At 52.0% G+C, this 20794-nt stretch overlaps 7 protein-coding genes across 7 annotated transcripts; 4 read left to right on the plus strand and 3 right to left on the minus strand.

Moving 5' to 3' along the window:
* Positions 1-466: 466 nt before the first annotated feature.
* M406DRAFT_294560 (calcium/proton exchanger) lies at positions 467-3044 on the plus strand (the record flags this gene model as incomplete). Its single annotated transcript, XM_040919146.1, has 1 exon — positions 467-3044. One exon carries the CDS (start codon positions 467-469, stop codon positions 2783-2785), a length of 2319 nt encoding a protein of 772 aa, XP_040773771.1. The 3' UTR covers positions 2786-3044.
* A 199-nt stretch (positions 3045-3243) lies between these two features.
* Positions 3244-5856, minus strand: M406DRAFT_333165 (uncharacterized protein; the record flags this gene model as incomplete). The annotated part of the gene is made up of 9 exons (XM_040920820.1): positions 3244-3606; positions 3730-3864; positions 4016-4067; positions 4146-4219; positions 4331-4365; positions 4551-4724; positions 4831-5083; positions 5180-5338; positions 5449-5856. The coding sequence occupies 9 exons, from the start codon at positions 5854-5856 to the stop codon at positions 3244-3246; spliced, it is 1653 nt and encodes a 550-aa protein (XP_040773772.1).
* A 796-nt stretch (positions 5857-6652) lies between these two features.
* On the minus strand, positions 6653-8303 carry M406DRAFT_352921 (major royal jelly protein; the record flags this gene model as incomplete). The annotated part of the gene is made up of 5 exons (XM_040922722.1): positions 6653-6931; positions 6989-7765; positions 7842-7988; positions 8051-8098; positions 8162-8303. The coding sequence occupies 5 exons, from the start codon at positions 8301-8303 to the stop codon at positions 6780-6782; spliced, it is 1266 nt and encodes a 421-aa protein (XP_040773773.1). The 3' UTR covers positions 6653-6779.
* A 3031-nt stretch (positions 8304-11334) lies between these two features.
* Positions 11335-13576, plus strand: M406DRAFT_72782 (uncharacterized protein; the record flags this gene model as incomplete). The annotated part of the gene is made up of 8 exons (XM_040925577.1): positions 11335-11485; positions 11814-11843; positions 11917-12041; positions 12137-12356; positions 12441-12670; positions 12775-12906; positions 13000-13119; positions 13211-13576. 8 exons carry the CDS (start codon positions 11335-11337, stop codon positions 13574-13576), a joined length of 1374 nt encoding a protein of 457 aa, XP_040773774.1.
* A 150-nt stretch (positions 13577-13726) lies between these two features.
* Positions 13727-16251, minus strand: M406DRAFT_99171 (uncharacterized protein). The gene is made up of 3 exons (XM_040926443.1): positions 16017-16251; positions 15072-15828; positions 13727-15005 (listed from the first exon to the last, which is right to left on the minus strand). Exons 1-3 carry the CDS (start codon positions 16159-16161, stop codon positions 13811-13813), a joined length of 2097 nt encoding a protein of 698 aa, XP_040773775.1. The 5' UTR covers positions 16162-16251; the 3' UTR covers positions 13727-13810.
* A 1315-nt stretch (positions 16252-17566) lies between these two features.
* On the plus strand, positions 17567-18822 carry M406DRAFT_219488 (uncharacterized protein; the record flags this gene model as incomplete). The annotated part of the gene is made up of 4 exons (XM_040915545.1): positions 17567-17642; positions 17722-17955; positions 18038-18121; positions 18221-18822. Coding segments are annotated over 4 exons (996 nt in total), but the record flags the coding sequence as incomplete, so codon positions are not given.
* A 1517-nt stretch (positions 18823-20339) lies between these two features.
* Positions 20340-20507, plus strand: M406DRAFT_63589 (uncharacterized protein; the record flags this gene model as incomplete). Its single annotated transcript, XM_040924845.1, has 1 exon — positions 20340-20507. The coding sequence occupies one exon, from the start codon at positions 20340-20342 to the stop codon at positions 20505-20507; it is 168 nt and encodes a 55-aa protein (XP_040773777.1).
* Between the last annotated feature and the right edge of the window lie 287 nt (positions 20508-20794).

Here is a 20794-nt window from a genome sequence, read left to right on the forward strand (position 1 = left end):
CGTGTTCACTTCGTCTCCCCCCCTTGTCCGCGGTCATTTTCAAGGCCCGTTGTTGGAGCCTACATCGCCAGACGCGCGCACACCTTCACGACACCACCGCGAAGTAAAACACAACCCAGTCTCTGCTTACCACAGCGGAAACAGCCTAGTTCTGACCAACAACAACTGCCGAGCGCATCCAGCCCAAAGAAACGTACCATCCAAGACGGTCGTTGGCTGTCAATTCGGTGGCATTCGATCTTGAGAACAGCTGCGGCAATCAGCGACTGCCGGCCAGTATCGCTGTTACTTGTTGATGCGTAAGTCAAGACCAAGACTGCTCAAGCTTTCTTCTACGGAGCTTGTCGATGCTTGGCCAGAGGCGGCACAAGGGAGAGGACCAGTCACAAGGACAAGGATATACGTTCCTCATGGCGTCGTGGTGACCTGTCCATCTGGCCTCTTGTGACCCCGACCAGACACTTTCATGGTTTTCATCCCACATAACAAGGTGCTATTGTTGCTATCGTTGCATATATGCGTGCTAATCCAAGTCCCCCTTCCTTGTACAGACCGAATTCGAGGCTGGGCGAGGGCCAAGGCCCATGGGAAGAACAACCTCATCACTTCCGATCGACGTTCCGCCAATCCAACTGCACGCACCTCGACTGGACTTTCTCAGGCTGGCAGTCCCCGTCCGTTCCAGAAACAGACCGGCAGCAGCAGCCAAAACAATGATGCCTCTGTCGAGGGCACCGGCCATGTCTCGCCCGCCGAGGGCGAGAAGCCTCAGCGCGAGAAGAAGAACGTCATGACCCGCTTCTTTGCCGTCATCTGGAACGTCCTCACTTCCAGCTGGATCAATGTTCTCCTGGTCTTTGTGCCCGTGGGCATTGCCGCCCATTTTGCGAACATGAGTCAGGGCATCATCTTCGCTATGAACGCCATCGCCATTGTTCCCCTGGCTGGTCTGCTCGCGCATGCTACCGAGAGCGTCTCCAAGAAGCTGGGCGATACGATTGGTGCCCTCATGAACGTTACCTTTGGTAATGCTGTGGAGCTGATTATCTTCATCATCGCCCTGGTCAAAAACGAGATCCGCATCGTTCAGGCCTCCCTGCTGGGCTCCATCCTGTCCAACCTCCTCTTGATTCTCGGCATGTGTTTCGTGCTCGGAGGTCTCCGCTTCCGCGAGCAGATCTATAACAGCACCGTCACTCAGATGAGCGCATGCCTCCTCAGTCTCAGCGTCATCAGCCTCCTGCTGCCCACCGCTTTCCACGCCTCCTTCAGCAGCAGCGACGAGGCCGACAGCCAGGTCCTCAAGGTCAGCCGTGGCACCAGCGTCATCCTGCTCATCGTCTACTTCCTGTACCTCATCTTCCAGCTGAACTCGCACGCGTACATGTATGAGTCGACCCCACAGCACGTCATCGACGCTGAGTCTGTCCCTGGCCCCGCTGCACACTACTTTGATTCCTCCTCCAGCTCCGAGTCGGACTCGTCCTCCTCCGACTCCGACTCGTCTGGTCACTCATTCTCTACGGCACGCCGGATCAAGCGGGCCATCAAGAAGGGTAAGAGGAGCCGCAAGCAGAGCGTCGTCTCGGCTGACGCTGAGAAGCCAATCAATCTCTCCAACCCCGCTTCTCCTGCTGCTGCTGAGCCCTCGCTGGACGCGGTGGAGAGGACCACCAGCGAGCCTGCAGCGTCTTCGAGCTCCGACCCTGTCACCTCGCGGCTTACCCAGGAAGCGGTCGAGGCTCTCCCTAAGTCGGGTGAGAAGAAAAAGAAGAAGAGAAAGCACCACGAAAAGCACCATCACGGCGAAGCTCAGCAGGATGAGGAGGGCAGCCCATCTGTGCCAGCTGGCCTTCCTCAGGGGGTGGTGGATGGCGCTGATGACTCCAACACTAAGCGTGTGGACTTTGCTCTGGCCCCAGACCTGGAGGCGCAGCCCACCACTACCAAACCCAAGCCGTTCTCCCTCCGAACTCTGCGCCCTAACCTGCCAAAGAACTTCTCCCAGAACGTCTTCAACCCCGTGCCTGCCCCCCAGCCCCAGCCTGTAAATGGCCAGCAACCCCCTCGCCCCCTCCGCCGAACGCAGTCGCTGCCGTCGCAGCACCATAGTTACCGCGGCAATCCTGGATCTCTGCCGCCAATCGTCCCCATTGTGGTCAACAGCCAGTCGAAGTCGCAGACTGACGAGGACGAAGATGAAGAGCCTGAAATCTCCCGCACATCTGCTATCCTGCTGCTCCTGGGCTCCACCGCTCTGGTTGCCCTCTGCGCCGAGTTCATGGTGGACTCCATTGATGGCATCGTGGGCGGTTCATCAGGTATCTCTGAAACATTTGTTGGTCTGATTCTGCTGCCTATTGTGGGCAACGCTGCAGAGCACGTCACCGCTGTGACTGTCGCGATGAAGAACAAGATGGACCTGGCCATCGGCGTTGCCATCGGCTCGTCTATCCAGATCGCCCTGTTCGTCACGCCTCTTGTCGTGATCTTGGGTTGGATCATGAACAAGGACATGAGTCTGTACTTTACGCTTTTTGAGACCATCAGCATGTTTGTCTCGGCCTTTATTGTCAACTTTCTCGTCCTGGACGGCCGGTCGAACTACCTTGAGGGCAGCTTGCTGTGTGCTAGTTACATCATCATCGCCCTCGCTGCGTTCTTCTATCCGGACAGTGATGAAGCGAGCTCTCTTGGTGGCGGAGATTCGAACGCGACGGAGACTGCACAGGTCGTCACCAACTTGATGACCCGAGGCATGGCCAACTTGATTGGATGGCAATAATAACAACGGCCTCGGTTGTTTTGACCTTGACTGGAGCATGTCTAGAAGGGGCGGAGTTCAGGTGGAAGTAACAGGTCATAACCTACGAACTCGCAAAATCCATCTTGACAAATTTTCAGTCCTCTCCAACTGGCATGTACATATTCAATGAATTAGTCTGGCGGAGCACAAGATATCGCCTCATAAGTGGGCAAGAAAGAGCATACAACGTTTCTAGAACAGAACAGACATGTTAATGTATGAATATGATTTCCAAACCAATTGGTCGACTGAGCCAAACTTGATTCAATAGTGCTGCTGTTACGCCATTATTTCTGACGAATGCATAATCAGGCCAGGTCGTCGTCACTCTTGATCTGCCTTTCATGTGCTCGAGATGCCAAATTCATGTCTACAATCAAGGAGTCCTACTTTTCGCTCTCTCTCTCTCGCTTTCTTTCTTTGTTTCCTGTCCCCGTTTACCCCAGCGCTACTCGAGCCCCCAGGTCAGCCGTCGCCGGAATAGGAACAGCGGATGGCGACCTGCCAGGCCCAAAGAGAGTATCTGTCACCCACTGGCGGTCCGCCGCCTTGACAGGACAACGGGCGACGCCTCGCGCCACCGCCGCCCGCAGGGCCCTGAGGTCGGGCCGGCGACTGGGTTGGTGCGCCAGGCACCGGAGCAGGAGATCGCACATGTCGCTGCCGTAGTCCTTGCGGCGGTCGACGAGGTCGCCGCCGTAGGTCCAGCCGGTCCAGGTGGTCCAGCGGGCGGATCTGGGGATGTGGGTGGGGACTGGGGGACAGTTGGGGGCTAGGAAGGTTATGCAGCAGCGGATCATCTGGAGGAAGGAGGAAGGAGAAGAAGAGAAGAACTTGTTAGTAAGAGAAGCAAAAGAAGAGAAGAGGCGGGTGTGTAGATATGGGAAATGGAAGGCAGGGCAGAGACTGGAACCATAACTCACGAGAGCCACGTTGAATATGTTTGTCTTCTCTGAAAATGCACCGGCAGCGCCGTCGCTTTCGGTGGGAGGTATGGTGGAGAATCCTTCTGAGAAGGGCTCGTAGTTGACATTATCCCATTCTTTGGTGTATTGTTCCTATGGGGACGAGTTTTCAGTTAGGCAATGAAGTATTTTCATGAATTATCCTGACACCACCAGAGAGTTTGAGGGAGAGAGATTATTGCAATATTCACGCTGTTGAGGCGGTAGGATAACGTTCAAACGAAGGCGCATGTTCGTTACTTACCGGCGTGTAAAAAAGGGGTTTGCCGCTGTCTCTGCACTCCCAAAGGACAGTGCTTCAGTGAGCGTTAATACAATGATCAATCATATTTCTAGGATCTTGGCTGGATAGGATGGATGGAGTAATCACTTACTAGTCGTTGTAGACTGGTTCAGCACTCTCTATGTCGAAGTCTGTGGCTGTCGTTGCGAACCCAAAGTCTGCGATCTGGAAGATGGAGTCATAGTTGTAAAGTAGAACATCAGAAACCCACCATTATAATTCAGAACAATGGGCCTGTTTGAGAATGCGCCACCAACTTGTTTTTTATGTACTCACCTGGAGTCTTGGGACATCGGGATGATCTCCGTCTTCTAAGCCAGAGAGAAAGACTTTGCGTTTCAACATTAATTTTGAAGGCCGTTGAGTTCGAGGTTCAATTACTCGAGTCTCGGAAGTTATACCAGGGTAATCAATGAAGGGGAAAGAAATCCTCCCTTGATCAAGTCAAGTACAAGTACCTTGTTGCGCCGATTTACGAGAGAAATGAACAACATACCGTTTTGTAGGTCAAGATCAAAATGAGTGATGTTTATATAGCCATCGGCGAGTGATATCCTCTGTCGTGGCAGAGCCTCGTCAAGGTCAGGGCCATGTAAAGGCAGAGGCAATCCAGCTGCATCTATAGTTTGACATCGCGGTGGCACGGCCATGGCCACGCAGCCATTCACTACTGTAAACGTGAATTATTAGCATTCCTAAACGCAAAAAAAAAAAAAAGAGACTTGACCTGAAAGTCAAGAGACAGAGCATTTTCTGTTTGTGCTAACTGAGCTTACAGCATTCGAATATTTGCCAGAGAACCGCTTTCGGGAAAGACTTGTCTGCGCTTCGCACCTTTCGTATCCACTCGTCAAGCTCTCCGAATCGGGCAAATCTCATCCACAAGAACCTGCTGAACCTGTCCAGTGACCCGGCAGCCGGTATGCGTGGAGCCCGTTCGCCTGCGTCTGAAGGTCGTCGCGCATTGGGCTTGTTGACGATACTCTCGAGGTTGAACCGCTGCATGATGTGTGGGGCGCGACCCAGGATCTAATATGAAGAGAAGAGGTGAGCGTACTTATTTGATATGGAGAAGGATAAGCAGCACGAGGAGGGGAAATTATGAAATGGAAACTCGAGACTCACATCCATAATTCGCCTCTCGTTGTCCATCTGTAGCTGGGATGTCATCCCGCCCTGAATGCTCTTCAGGACTATGTTGTGAATTTGTTCGTCTTCAGTGAGAGTATCTCGGTTCCATGTTGTCTCCCTCAAAGCCCACAGCGTCACTATACCATTTGCACCCTTTGGAAATTGCACATATGAGCCCTGTGTAACCAAAAACATCTCAACGAGACTTGCATGCATCTAAGATGATACTGCTTCTAGAAATTTGACGTGGATGATAAACTCACCCAACCAAGAACCTTGACAAACCGAAGGCCAGATCGTGCCATGAGATCTCGGACAGGGCCTCTGCTCAAGAGAGACTGGCCAACCCGACCATCTGGGAGCTGCACCATCTCCTCAAGAGGAGCTCGTATCGTTGGCAACATCTCCACTTGGTACTCATATGCCCTGTGTCGCACATCTCGAGCGGCCTTGCTGTCGGGGCCGGGAAAGCCAGTATTGACAGGCCCATTGCGGGCGGGCTGTCGCCGTCTGGCTATTGTTTTTGCTCGCCTCTTCGCGCTCCATTCTTGCTTTCCTAGCCCGAGTCTTCTGTAGAAGTCGAATCGGTCTTGTAGCTGGAGTTGACGCTTGTAGAATGCTGCTGATTTTCGTCGGTACTCGTTTGGATTGGGGGTTTTACGGTTGGGCATCCTGCTTGCTTTGTTTTTTATCTTTACTGACTTGGCTCAACGTTTGTTGTCTTGTTAATGTTGGCCACAGGGAAAGTTTTATTAATCAATGGCTCGGACGATTTGTTAGTGCTGAGAAGGTACAGCTGGTTAAAATTCTTTGGTAATGCCTTCGTGCGAGACAAAGAGGAACCAGTGCTACCAATTCCGGCGGCAGCAGCAGAAAGACCAGTATTATGCACTGAGTTATCATTGCCTGTTCTTCTTGCGCCTGATGAGTCGTCGTAAGAAATCAGGAGCTGGTTTGATACAAGTGCATGGTCCAGTCTGGAAGAATCCACCAAGTCTCAAAGTCTGCCCTCCATCCCTCCATTTTCAAATGTCATCAACTCATACCACCAGGCTCTTTCTTACGCTGAGGCAATGTACAAAGGATGAGTGCCGTTCCACATAAGTAGTCATGGCTGCGTTGGGCCGTCCCTTCAAGAGAACGTAGAGAAATAAGGACAAGAAAAGAAATAGAACGATAAAGACGCTTTATCACTGCTGTCACAGGCTTTGCCCATTTCGACCCAATCGAATATGGGGAGAGGTTGAAAGTTCTCTGAACTATAGCCCGTCTTTGAGATGCATATTTGTTTGATGGAAAAAGCGATGAGAGAAGAAGATAAAAGTCATGAAGCTCGAGGGGTATTTATTCATCATTCAGAACGTCGCTAGAGACGTGTTCATTCAATACACGCAAGCTTCACGCCTAAGATAGGAGCTTGACGGGGCTGTTTCGAGAGATACAAGCTTGGTCCAGGCAGGCAGAACTTGTATCTTAAGATTGCTCATTATGAAACCACTGTCGAGGCTGTAAAGTACGTAAATAATGCCACAACTGTTTCGATGTATACCGTCATACTAACTAAAATAATATCCTCGGACGACTGATCGTCTATTTACGTAAGGATGACCTTGCTGCCTCCATTTGGCAGTTTCGCCCGAAATAAAGCATAGGGTTTTGTGCGCCGATCAGTCCCAGGGTATGTGCTTGCTGTCAAGTGTAGCTGGTTGACGGTGAAGTACAAGTAGCCATCAGTCCCCGTCGAAACTGCCAAGGCGTCAGTAATTGCAGGTAAACACAGAACAAGGACAACAATCGACTCACATGTGTCGACCCAGTTGATTCGTGGATCTCTCACAAACGTAGTTACCGTCCCGTTCTCAGGAGTAAACATGATGACCGCATTCTGCTCGAAATTTCCCATGTAGATTATGCCGTTGCTGTCGGTCTCGTACCCGTCGCTGAACCCCTTCTGTCCATGATACAGTGTCCCCTGCTGTGCTCTGAGTTCGCTGTACGAGCTCCTGTCTCTGAGCAGGCTGGTTGGCACGCTGTACAATCTTCTCGCGCTCAGGGGACCAAAGAAGAGACTCTCGCCATCAGCAGAGAGTGCGATTCCATCGGAACCAGTTGGGAAGTAAGTTGCCCCTGAGGAGGTTGCGTCGTAGGCGTAGACAGACTGCCCGCTCACCCATCCTACAAAGCCTGAATCTGGCCGAACCAGCTCTGTGGCGCTGACATGTCGCCAGCTCTCGCCGGTGCCGAGGTCGACAATGATCAGGCCGTTTCGACCTTCATTGCTGCTGTCTGTGATGTACGCCACGCCCTTGCCCGCTTCAGTCACATTCGGACGGAGGTCGAAGCGTACATCGTTCAGGTAGCTGTCGGGGAGTGCCACCGTCTGTGGGAAAAGAATGGTTTGGAACACCTGGTTGGTCGAAAGATCGACTCCGATCAGTTTTGGTCCTCCGTATGAGGAGGAGAGGAGTGTCTTCCCGTCAGGTGTCAAAACACGTTCAGTGTCCAGAATCCAGAGGCGATCCGATGGATCGACCACGACGGACTGCACGCCAATAAGATAGTCAGGGTAGTTCGCCCCAGCTTGATGATGGAGAGATGTCAGTCAGAAACGTGTGGGAGACGCCGGTGGTAGTATTCAAGACGGGCACAGGCTCACTGGGTGGGGTGGTGGTATAATTAATTGCCCCTCCCGGCGGATTGTTCATCTCTTGGCTCGGGTAAGCCACCTCGGTGGTCAGGCCTGTCAGTTCTCCAACGGTGTATATGTTGTTGCTTCCATTGTTCACGTTCGCAGGGTCGAGGCCTAGGCGAAATGAGTATATTTTTCTTGGTAAAGCGACGATGAATGGATTCATGGGAACATACCGCCCGGATAATTGGAAAACATCCGACCGGAACTCGAAACCGCGATCCCTATGCAGCATGTTGTCAATACCTTCGTTTTCCCATGAGGGGTCTGGGGTTCTCACTACCCACCTGTGGGCCATTGGCCTTCATAGGCATGCACAGTCTCAAGCGGTGGTCCAGATTGTTCGCTATCGGTCAGGAACGTGATGTTTTGACCAAAGCCACGCTCTAACAGCGCCAGCATGGCGACGATGACCGCTTGTGCCTTCATTTTCAGATGTCCTTTCGCCTCAAAAATGACCTTCCAGGATTGTGTTTAACATCAGAGAACATTAGGGACATTTTGCGAGGGCTCATTGAGTCAATTATATCATGAGTGCATGGGCGGGCTACGGGCAATTACAAGCGCCGTCGCAGTAGCATTGGCACGGGAGGAATTACTTTTTAAGACATATATGACGTTCACTATGTGATTTAAATTTATGTGGCGTGTTAAATCAGCTGCATATGTCCGAGATGGTACCTGGCAAATCTCCTCAAATACTATCATTCCTACTGGTGCCCGCTCCGCGCAGAGTAGGACTTGGCAGAAGTACACCTGCATAAAGCGCAGAGGCTTTCGGCAATGATGAAATGGTATAAGGTGGCAGGCTCTTGCCTTTCTGCTTGTCAACAGGGGTAATCTGCAACGTCTATAAAGGGGGATGGAGGACAAAATATTATTCATAGCCTTATTCGGCCTGTAATTGATCATTCACACAAAATAAAGTGTGAGAATTCGGACCCAGGTCTTCTTAAGTCGTGGAGATTTGCGAGAGATATTCTGCCAAAATCGGGACAACGAATGCGCGGCCCCCATGAAAGTTCATCGCCATGAGCATTCAGCGTTTATGAAATACAGCAACGTGCAATATGCTATTGTTTGTTGCAAATGTAAGAGGGGGGCGGGGTTGGCATAACTTCCGCCTTAGTTGATTCGCTGCGTTCAATACTCAGCTTATGGCACTATGAGGTGGCACGGGTGGCAATGTGCTGGAATTTCGGTTCGTCTTTACTGATATTAAAAAAGCACGACCGACGACAATGAGGCTCTGCTCGTACTATGTCATTTTTCATCTTCCTGCGTTGTGTGAAGAGACCTTGTGTTGCCTGAGCAGATACTCGCCTCAAGCAAGGTCACACGCATGGCATATATTACCATATCAAACCTTTCCATCACTATCGAAACCTACGTCTTCAGTTCGTAGGCTCAACTTTTGACGGTTGCAAGGCCCGCAGACATGAGGGTCACTGTGCTGTTGCTCCTTACTCTTCTTCTTCTCAGCTCGGGAGTTCTCTCGACACAGAGGCGCAAGTTCCGGCATTGGCTTCCATACTACAAGTATCATTGGGAAGACGTCCTTCCTATGTGCAAAACGCAACTCGAGGATTATTATACCAATAATAGAAGCACGTGTACTACACCGTGTGCATGTGTTGGTACGTAGAATGATGTACACAACCCCACCCCCACCCCCTCCGGCTTCCCCCCAAGCAAAAGGGTCTGACTAATTTGACTGCCAGTCGACTGCTTCTTGAATAACACCACACAGAGCATGCAGAGCAATCTGAACTCAGCCAACATTATACTGGGGCTGGGACCGCCAATTCTGGCATTCGTCGGACCAAGTCGAGGCGAGATGGCTGTCCTGTCTACACATCGACCCTTTTTCACCAGTCTGATTTCATTCGGCTTCCCTTCAATGTCGATAGGCGGTCTCTTCGTGCCCGTGGATGTATCTGACATACTGAAAAGACCCGTTCCGAAACTTGCGCAGGCTTACCACTCCTGGCTGGAGACACAAACCTTAGGCGTTCGGCTGACCATACTCACCATGTTGTGGATTGCAGCTGCGGGCGCCTTAGTCAATAACGTCTACACTTCGATATACTTGGACCTTCGAACAGTTTCTGGATGGCGGTGTGGTGCAGACTATATGCCACTTGGCTGGAGTCTTACCGGTATTGTCATCGCCGCCCCGGAGATGCTGGCTATCCGAACACGGACTCATCCTGTCCCTCAACGCGACGCAGTGAGCCCTAGAACACGCAAGGAGATACTCGATTATCTCGTGGCCAAACCGGACATCTCTCCTTACATCCTACCGGGCTCTGAAGATAGATACATAACAGAGATCTTGTTCTGGGTAGCCTCCCTTTTCAGTATCCTACAAACGGTGCTGGGTACTGTCGTGCTCTCCGCGATTCTTTTTGCATCGTTTCTGGACGCACTGCCTATTCTGGCACGCTATGGTGCTAGTAGCATTGTGGGTAGCTTTTTGTTGCGGTTGGAACTCAGTGGCCTCAAATGCGAACTGAGGAAAAGAGAGCGGGTAGAAGCAGCCGTCTCTCAAACTGCATCGATTTCGTTTCGCAGAACTATATAAGGCTTTACAAACTCATCTGTATAGATGTTCCTCGTTTAGACCTGGGACTCGCAAACTTAAACGCACCACACCGCTTCAATATTGCCTCATCTCTACAGGGGGAGGATCCGAGTTTGTCGGATTGAGCCAATTACAGCATCATGAGGATACAAAGATCAAGACTTTTCCAAAGAGAATTTGTGTACTGGCTGTTTAATTAGACCCTTTCCCGACTAAAGATTTATAAAAGTTCACGTATTTATTCTTAGCCTGCTCCACTTGAATAGCTGGAGGAAACGAGTTCCATTACTGGACAACAATTCATAATGCGGGTGACGTGCGAAGCAGTTCTGTGTATTAGGCACAGACAAAGACAGTGTTTCTCGACTTTCCCGGGGACAATCTAAAATGACACTGAGTTGCTGAGAAAACGATCACTCTCCTGCAGATGGCAACGTGTCCTAACTGTCCTTGTCGTTCGTTACCACAAACGGGGTAACCAAATTCCGCTGAAAGGACTACTGAGACATCCGTAAATGCTCATGACAAGAGCTATAATCTGGAAATCCATTGTTTGAATAAATGAGAAGAAAGAAGCATGAAAGCGTTCCTATTTATCTGTTTGCTTGTGTGGCATGGGGGACAAAGAACCCAAGATGCAAAGGCCTTGAAAGAAGACGGATGTGGATAGTCGTTTCTAATGTTGAAATCGAGTGCCGCGTTGAAGATTGCAAGAAAAGCCATAATTACCATGTCTGAAGGGTCATCCTCTCAAAACATTACTTCAGTTTTGCCATCTACTCTTGGTATCGTTTGACTACTAACATTCTGATATCCTGACGCACCAGCATTTCGAAGAGACCGCGCCAGACTGGGCTTCTTTCGAGTACACCCACCATGGCTGACCATGATAATCTACCGGACATCGAACCATGGAGAGTCATCCTGGAGCAACAGTATCTCCAGGCCAAGTTCTGGCTGTACCGGCGTGGCGAGCCAGCACACATGAACCCCTTTGACTGGTTTGTCCAGGTGGCGGGAGTTCAAGGTAATCCGATCCCAGGGATGGCTCCAGACCCAGCTGGTACCGTGCCACGGATAGGACCCGAAACACCAGCGAATCGACACAACAGATTGCTATGGAGAGACTACCTGGAAGAGGTCAACCACAGAAATAGACGTCTGCTGTTTGACGATGGTCGTGCGCATCTGCCTCGCAGGCCGGGGCCGCAAGGACAAGCGGCGGTCAGGGACTCGGTCAGGCACACTGCGCGTCTGCTGCGCTATCAACGTGGGTTGCCCCTCGGACACCCTGGAATTCTACTACCCGGGTTTGTGAGAGGGGAGAATCGTTTCTGATCATGTGGATTGTACAGGAATCAAATTCTGCAAGACGCTCGGATGGGGTATGTACTGAATTATGCTTGCTCTCAACCTTGATGTCTCATATTAATCAAAAGATCTCGGTTGAAAAAACAGGCGGCCAGGGCGTGGCGACGTTGTGGCAGATGCGCGACAGACGGCGTAGACGAAACGTGGTGGTGAAAATAAATCTTGACCCGCAGATGCAAGGCGCCATCAGCGAAGAGAAGGATATGATGAAGGTACATTCAGCCATCTGAACTATTTTTTGACGCCTGTTAAATAAACATGATCTGCACATGGATGTACCGCACTCACAAGAATTCACTCCCTCTAGGATCTCGCCCGAGCACCGCACATCATCCAACGCTTCTTGCTACAAGACATTTCGGCGACAGAGGCTCGGGTTAACATAGACGACGACCCGAACCTGATCATCATGCCGTACTGTAAATATGGCGACCTTACCAAGTGGCTGTCAAAATCAGGGAACGGAGGGCCTCGAGGATATCCAGCCTGGATCCCTCCATCAGTGCTCTGGAGATACTTTGACTGTTGTAAGTGGCTACCTTCCCACCAGGAATAGCCTCGAGACCTGCTTTCCAGGACATTGATTTAACGAATGATTCTTGTTATGGCAGTGGTGAAAGGGTGCATCGCCATGCAATACCCGCCACGGTATCAAGAGCTGAACCAGGGCCCTGACGATGACTATGTTCCTATACCTCAGCGCCCCAATCAAGACCTGCTCCCAGAAGTAGTACCTCCGCCTGATCTACGTGACGACGACGTGGCTCTCGTCCACCGTGATTTCGATCATGGCAATGGTAAGCAGACCCACACTGTCGGTATCTTGTTGCAAATCATGTGTGTAGGATCTAATTGAGTCGTCTTGGTGTTACAGTCTTCCTTTTCGATTATGACCAGCCAGGAGATGCATTTGATCCGGTACATGACACTGTACCTCGGCTGCAGGTAGCGGATCTTGGCCTGATGAGGCCACAAGAGTACTTTCTGAGAGAACCTCGATATTCTCCACATCCAAACTGGGACCGCGAACTGTTGTGGTCGTCTAGAGCAATGGGAAAGCCGGGCTGGTGGGCTCCGGTAAGTCTCGTCATTTTCTTGTGTTGCTTGTGTGTGTGTGAGAGAGAAAGAGAGTGTGTGTGATGATGAAATCCTGTTAACGATCGAGAAAAGGAGGTATGGACGGCCGAATGGGATGATATCGGCCCCAATTCGGATCCGAACACAGAGCCAAGATTCAGAACAGTTGCAGGAAATTATGGAAGCCACTCGAATGTGTGGCAGATGGGCATGGTGAGTTTTGACATCCCTGGCATTTCTCTGGCCTGTGGCCGAGGAAGCCAGTAGGAAGAATACCAGTCGCTGACACGCATTCCCCTACCAGATAATGAGATGCTGCATGCTGCTAGAGCAGCCACCTGTGGCACCGGTGACCGACCGTGTGCAACGTTTCGAGGAACCTGGGAGCCCCGAGATGCACTTCACCGGCGGATTCGACCTGCTCAATGACCCAGCCTGCGTCAGCTTCTATGGCAGGGAGATGTGCGAGCTTGTGGCGCGGTGTCTTGAGTACGTGCCGCACCACCGCCCAGACCTAGAAACCCTGCAGCGGGCGGTCACGGCTGGCCTGCAGGCAGCGGACCCTGTGGGCCCGTCTTGGAGGACGACGTACTTTGGCAACCCACCGCCGCCACGGGGGCCAGTCGAGGGTGTCAGGCTCGCCGACCTGGACCCATGGGCAGGAATGTGATCAAGGAGAATGTGAGAGACAGGTATCCGCAGCTGATGAGCCTTTGCTCTCCTGCAGGTAACATTATCAGGCCTGGGGACAACAGAAGATAATTTTAGCCATCAAGAGAAACGAGTGCAACAAGTAGTATGTAGAACGAGTCATCAAGTTGTCAGCCCAAGAGCATTGTATTTGAAGCTGAGTCTGCGCTTAGTGATATCAATATTACCTTATGTATACGCCTTGAAATCTTGTTCAGTCCACATCCCCAGCTCTCCCACCGTGACCCTCCTTCAATCTGGCCTCCATCTCCTCGACGTGCGCCCTGATCTTGTCGAACTGCCATGGCCAGTTGACCACATACAGGAAAGGCCGCAGGTCGTGGCGGTTGTCGTCAGGGTTGTACGCCGACATGTGCGGGCTGGGCGTCAGGATCACAGCCTTGTGGCGGTTCAGCGAGTAGAATCTGAAGAAGCGCATGACTTTGTCTGCGATCTTCCTTGGCCCGAAGCCTGGCCTCTCCTTCCAGTCACCCAGTAGGCGTAGGTACGCCGACCACGGTCCTAGTTTGTGGACCTTGCGCAGTATGCCAAACTCGGATAGCTCGCTGTAGGTAAAGCCCATCTCGTCGTCGGCCTCGTCGTTCTGCACGCCGGCGGACAGAGGCAGAAGTTCGGCCGAGGGTGTGGCTTCGATAAACTCTGTCATGATGGGGAGGTCCCAGTTGGATCTTGCCCAGCTCTGGAAGGCCTTGGCATCCGTCTTGGAAATGCTGCCAAGTGGGGCGATGTCGGCTGAGGACGCATCGTACTTGGTGTAGTAGCCCCGCAGATTCTCGTCGACGTTGCCTGAGCCTAGAACAAGCAGCGCTGCACCCTTTCTTGGCGTGTTCCGGGCAGTCGTGGAGAGCTGAGCGAGCTCGTATGCTACCACGAGGCGGTTGCGGGCCTGAATGTTTTGACGAGCGAGATTCTCGGCAGGACTGCCGCCCTCGATGGAGTATTTAGGACGGAAGCCGCCGAGCGTCTGAGCAATGATGTTCTCGTGGGCGATGACGGCCTCGTCAATTTTGATATCCGAGTGATAGCCACCAAGCCGCTCGGAGAGGCGCTTGGCACGGGTTCTGGTCTCGTCCCCCGAGTTGACGGTGCCCATGTAGCAGGTGTGGAATAGACGGCCGACGATATCCTCTGGCTTGGAGGGCATCAAGTCTGGCTCGCCTGTAACCCGGCGCAGATCGTCCAACACAGTCTTCTCGCCATCCTTGATGGCCTGAAGAGCCATACGAGCCATGCTGTAGACGAAGAGGGCGACAGTCGCCGAGTCGAGGCCACCGCTCAAGGCAAGGAAGTAGCCAGGTGAGTTTGTTCGTGTGAGGTACTGCCACAAGAAAACAGCCTGGGCATTTGCTATCTCCTCCATCGGGTCGAGGATATGCAGGTCTATTTCTCTGGAGATATGAAGCGTATCCGAATAGTAGACCTCGTCAGCGGACCGACAGAGACGCAGGTCACACTCCACACGAGGAAAGTCCTCCTGTGCTGCGCCCTGGAGATTGCGAGATATGGATGACCTGTAGCTCCGGACTTCTTCGATGGAGATGGTGGACGTGGTGACCTCGACAGGGCGCAGCGAGAACTGGGAGCCCTGAGCGAGGACCTTGCCGTTGGCGAGAACCATACTTGAGCCGTCAAACATCATGCGAGCCTCGCCATCAACGCCAGTAGCATTCGCGTAGACATAAATACCTCCTAGCCTCCGAGTGGAGTTGGAGATGAGGTCGAGCCGGGCATGCAGCTTGCGCAGCTCGGCATGGCTGGCACTGCTGTTAAGGATGACCTCAGCACCGTTCAGGCCGAGGAAGGACGAGGGGTTCAGGGGCGTGAAGAGCTCCTCACACGTCTCGCACGCAACGGCTGTGTCGACGGTGGAGAGGATGATGTCGCCTATTGGGACCTTCCTCTGGCCTGTAACCTCAGCAGCGACGGCTTCCAGGTAGTACTCCTCGCTCTGTCGACGCTTGACCCAGGGGGTGAAGTGGCGCATCTCCCTGTAGAGGCCATCATTTGCAAGACTCATCTTGGGTCTGATGAGGAAGATGTGCTTGTAGGTGCACAGAATCCTGCAGTTGTAGCGAACATTCCTGTGCCGCACGCCCAGGCCGAGATCAATGAGCATGTCCTTGCAAATAGGGTCCGAGATGATGTCGGCTAGAACCTCCCAAGAATGGAGAAAGGTGTCTCCTTCCAGGTGATGGTCGAGGCAGCCATAACCTGTGGGGAGCAAGAGTCACGGTCATCAGCACCGTTTTGCAACATGATTGACAGAGAGGCAATAATGCACGCAGGGCAAGAGAAAAGAGAGGAGCGACGATCGATGCCAGGAAGGTGGTAAGCCTTACGGTGAGGCAGGCCATCTGACGAATCCACGAGGCCTCATCCCTCATCTCATCAGCACCTACCTGGTATTTCAAGCTCGGGGCCTGTTCGGAGGGTGGCGCCCTCGGCCTTTGCGAGGCGGATGGATTCTAAGATCCTATCTCGATTGCCTCGAAAGTCGAGGGGCACACTAGGAAGTGTCGCCGCAGCGACGGTGATGTAAGACATGGTGGTGAAAAGAGGGAAAAGGTATTCTTGCTTGTGGTAGCGAGGGTAATGAGGGAAGTTACGATTATTAGTCGTTGCCTGTGTGCTTCGAGAGCCAATACACCTCCATATGCTGTGGTCATGCTGCGGCTGCGGCTGCCGTTGCGTCTTGTCCTAGCCGGTAGTGGGGCATGTGGGGTGTGGGTTGCTTATCGAGAAGATTATCGATAAGATATCGATAGGACAACTCTCGGCAAGTTCCCCTCCTATCCCGGGGCTGTCCCTCCTCCCCCACACGGGACGTAGCTGAACAAACCAGCGCCTTGCCAAGCCTGCCTACTAGCTCCCAGTTCGCCCTACCATTACAGCTCTACAATGCCATAATTAACAATTTCCCACGCAGCTGATACATACTGTCCTCAAGTATACTTTATAGTAAGTTATGACCATCGAGAATGAAAACCTGCAAAAATGTTTTCTCCTCGGCCTTCTCCTCGGAGATTCTACAGGAACCAGTCTGTTTGGTCATGTGGGATTCGGAGTAGAGTCGCTTGAACGAACCCTCTTTCCTACCTTTACTACGACCACTCCACGCCTCTCCTCCTCTTTCTTCTTCTTCTTTCTTCCATTCCTTTCATTCCTTATATCAATCCACCTAAAAATACACCAAGTCTTACGTTTACAGTCTCCAGCCAGAAGCTCTCCTACGCGGGTTCGAAGTCCAAACATGGCGTCAGTACCGGGTCTCGCTGCTGGCTCGGAGTAGTAAATCCGGCTGAATGTACTCGCATTGAACAAAGATCTTCGCAATTTATGAGCATCTGAGTACTAAAATCCAAAGCCGCGTGGCCATGCATACCAATGACGAGTAACCCCGAGGGGCCTCACCAGGAGCCTGCCTCTTTGAAGAACTCTTAGTCGTCTGCAGGGCGCTAGATGTGGAAGGTGAGTGATGGGCAGGGGCAGCGGAACCGAGATCCTTTCGGTTTATCGTGCAGGCCAGGTCTCCAATGCCGATGTTTCGCCCCAGACAAGCATGCAGGAACGGAAATCACTCGAACAGGGTCCCCAACACGCAAGCTTGATTTCACAAAACATTTGCATTAAACCGTGGAGGCAGGAACGGGGCAGCCATATTTTCCCCAGGAAATATATACAACTTTACCTAGTAAGTCTACAAAGCACAGATCACACCATATTGGTCTGTTTATTATAATAAGAATGCCTTCGCCTTCTCTCGAGACTTCTCCCCACATGTGCTCCACCGCTTTGATCGTTCCTCATCTCGGTCTGCATCCTCCATAAACCTTCCATATCTCCTCCTTGGTTCTTCACCATGACAGGTTTCTCTTTCCCAGCTCTGGCTGGCATCGTGGGCCTAGCCTCCGCGCAGTACTATACCAACGGCACTTTTGGGATAGAGGGAGACTATAGTGTCCGCTATGACACCGGCACATTTGGCCCAGAGGTAGAGGAGTTCCACTACTTCTTCGACCAATGGCGTGAGTCTACATTGATACAAAGAAACCCGTCTCTTGGCTCCAATATACGATGTGACTCTGACTTGAGCTTGTATGTTAGCCTCTGGAATCGCTCAGTCTATGCATGGGAAGAGTATGGTTTCTTATACTCGAGGCGTAGACTATCCTTATACTGTAGGGCTCATCGAGAACACGACCTATGAAGACGCCTATCCGTCTCTGGATATCAATACACCGTCTGGCGACCTCATCACCTACATTGATGGAGTGCCATATGGTAGCAATGACACTGCCGCGCTGATCAGTGTCTCGTCTCTTTATGCATCAACTGACAGTCAGTAATTTTATTGTTGCCTCCCCCCCCGCCCCTTCTTTGGCCAACTCCTTTCATTAGCTAAGCTAACCAACCATCTTAGATGTGATCTGGGCTCTTGACACTGGCCGTCCTAAGCTCAATGACTCTACTCTGGCTCTCGCGCGCCAAGGTGGTCCCAAGCTCAGTACGTTTGTCTTTTTGCCTCCTATTTTTCATCGTTAGGCATGAAAGACATCGTCTACATGAGCTTCTGGGACAATTCACTGACAGTCAAGCAAAAAAGTGGGCTTTGTTGGACACGACGGTTCAATCTCCTCCAACCTGACGCTGCCCGTATCTGATGACTGCGTTCGGGAAGACTCGTACATCTTCGAGGTGCGCTTCAACCTGCTTGCCAATGTCACTGCTTCGGGAGCTGGCATTGCATATATCGTCGACTCGCCCCCAGACTCCAACAACACCGCCCTCATTATGTTTGATCTGGGAAGTGGAGAGTGCTGGCGCCGGCTGGTGTCACACCCCACCACCCTGGCCGTGCAAGGCGATGTGCCCTCCTACAACGGGGTGCCCTTCTACCCGACCACTGACTACAGAACCAATGGTCTGTACGGCATCGAGTTGAGCTACTACGGCGACACTCTCTACTATCACTCCAAGTCTTCGGATTATCTGTACAGCATCCCTACGTCTTACCTCAACTCGCCCAACGTCACCGACGCCACAGCCACGGCTGCTATCAAGAATCTGGGACAAAAGGGAGGCAAAGCCAACGGGATGGCAAGTGACTCCAACGGAATGTTGTACCTGCTCATGCCGGAGAGCAACGCCATCTACCTGTGGAATACTACCACTGGGGCCGCCGAGCCATATGTGAGGGATCCCCGCTCAGTGTATCCGGAGCGCGCATACGTCAGTTATTGCGACGGATACATCTACTGGATTGCTACGCAGCTGCAGTACCAGCCTTCCTGGAACGGTGGTGTTGGTGCGTATTTCTAGACTTCCTTTCTTCGAATTTCCCTTCCCTATTCTGTTTTCAAATCAAGTGTTCTGTCACTGAATTGTTGTGGTTGACTTTTCTTACTTCCAACGCAGATGGACGCTCGTATCCGGGCTTGATTCTGAGATCACTTCTTCCCAACAACGCGACCAAGGACACCTTCCTGGGACCTGGGGACCCAACCGGCAATGGTTGTATTGTGGGTTGAAGAGAGAGGAAGTGAGACAATTTGCTTCTTGGAAATATGCTTCTGTGTTGTAGTTATTTGAAACTGAGTCTTTGCGGAACACGCTACAAAGTCTTGCAATGGAAAAGAAAAATGCCATGAAAGGAAGCTTGAGCTCAATACTGGGCCCGCTTCACAATAGAGTGATCAAAAAGAATAAAAATTGACACATGGTATACATGTACACCAAGACTGTAACGCGTATGACCTACCTTGAGTGGCGTCCTGCCGATGTCCAGTATTCGAATTGTAATTCAACGGTCTTCCAAGTTGGATTTCGCAAAGATGAGCCCTGGTCTTGCTGCAAGAGTGGGGTCCTCAGCGCTTAATGCATACAGTAGAAGTTTCTTCGGCTAGCCTGCCGTACCTCAAGAGGCCCTAAAGTAGGGGTTTGGTATTGCGATTGTGCCACCTACTAGGCCGTCTTAGCCAGGGGCCCTGCTAAGTGGTGTGGTATAGTATATAGTAGATGGAATGCAGTGATGAATGGGCTGCTAAGGGCGCCAGGGGGCAATAAGCTGTACCTAACCTAACTGGCCGTGCTTGTCGTGTGTGGCGTACCTGGGAGCGCCTAGGCACCGAAACCACACCACCACTAGCCCTACTTTAGCCGCGCCCAACCACCACACCTTATCCTTATCCTTATCCCTTTCCCCATCCCCACCACGGCGTGTATTCGGTACAAGCCATTGCCATACTGGGAACGTCGTGTGAACAAGTCACCCGCCACGACATCCAACCAGACGGAAGCACGGGCGCCGCCGACGGTACGGAAAAGCCACCGCAGACCGCACGTCCTCGACCGACAAAGGACCTGCCAGCTAATGAGCCGTCCCCTGTCCCTCGTTGCTTCAACATTCATTCCCAAACTCGACGCCAACACTCTTGAATCTTTTGCTCCTTTGTTGTATTTCAAAACCCCTCCTCTTGTGCAAGCATCAATTCACCAGGTCTGCCCACCCCCCTTCCTCCTCCCCACCCCCACCAGCAGCAGATATCGCCATCAGACAAGCATCTGTCTCTCTCCCCAAAAGGTTTCTGCCAGATCTTCCCACCCTTTTTCTAGCTTCAAAACCAGCCTATCATCAGCTGCCATACTGTGGAGAGCTGGGGGAAAAAGACAGCCTTGCTTTGTCGGTTGTCGGTTGCGGTCTCGGCTGAACCTCACTGGGTCCCATGTCCACACTTCAACAACATCAACACCACCAACAACATCAACATTGTCCATATCCACATCTTCCAGAAATTGCACCCCCTTCCTTCAACCCCACACGCAGCGGCTCGATAGCCCTAGTTCATCTTGTGTGCCACGGCTCTACCCGCGCATCAGAAGATCCTTGCTGATCTTTGCAGACTTACTCGCACACGTTGACCTACGTACCTGGTGACGATCTAGCCCGGAGACGAGCTGCCACCAACCAATCCACAACTATGCACTGACCACGGCATCCGTCAAGCCCAGCTTTCGTCGTTACACCGCTTGCGCCTCCTCGAACCCCTCTGTCGCGTATCACCGAGAACCCACGAGCGTCGCGAACGTTAACTTCGTCGTCCTCCTTCTCGTCCTCTCGCCGTCTGGTCCATTGACCCGAGAAGCTTTGCTGCTACCTGCCGACTTTTCGCTGCTCCAG

The sequence above is a fragment of the Cryphonectria parasitica genome (assembly GCF_011745365.1).
Source record: "Cryphonectria parasitica EP155 unplaced genomic scaffold M406scaffold_7, whole genome shotgun sequence".
NCBI classification, from domain to species: domain Eukaryota; kingdom Fungi; phylum Ascomycota; class Sordariomycetes; order Diaporthales; family Cryphonectriaceae; genus Cryphonectria; species Cryphonectria parasitica.

Coding starts and splice junctions, on each gene's coding strand:
- M406DRAFT_99171 (XM_040926443.1), bottom strand. CDS start 16,161: ATGTCTTACATCACCGTCGCTGCGGCGACACTTCCTAGTGTGCCCCTC. Junction 15,829..16,016: donor CCCCGAGCTTGAAATACCAG/GTAGGTGCTGAT, acceptor TGCTCCCCACAG/GTTATGGCTGCCTCGACCAT. Junction 15,006..15,071: donor GAGGACTTTCCTCGTGTGGA/GTGTGACCTGCG, acceptor TCATATCTCCAG/AGAAATAGACCTGCATATCC.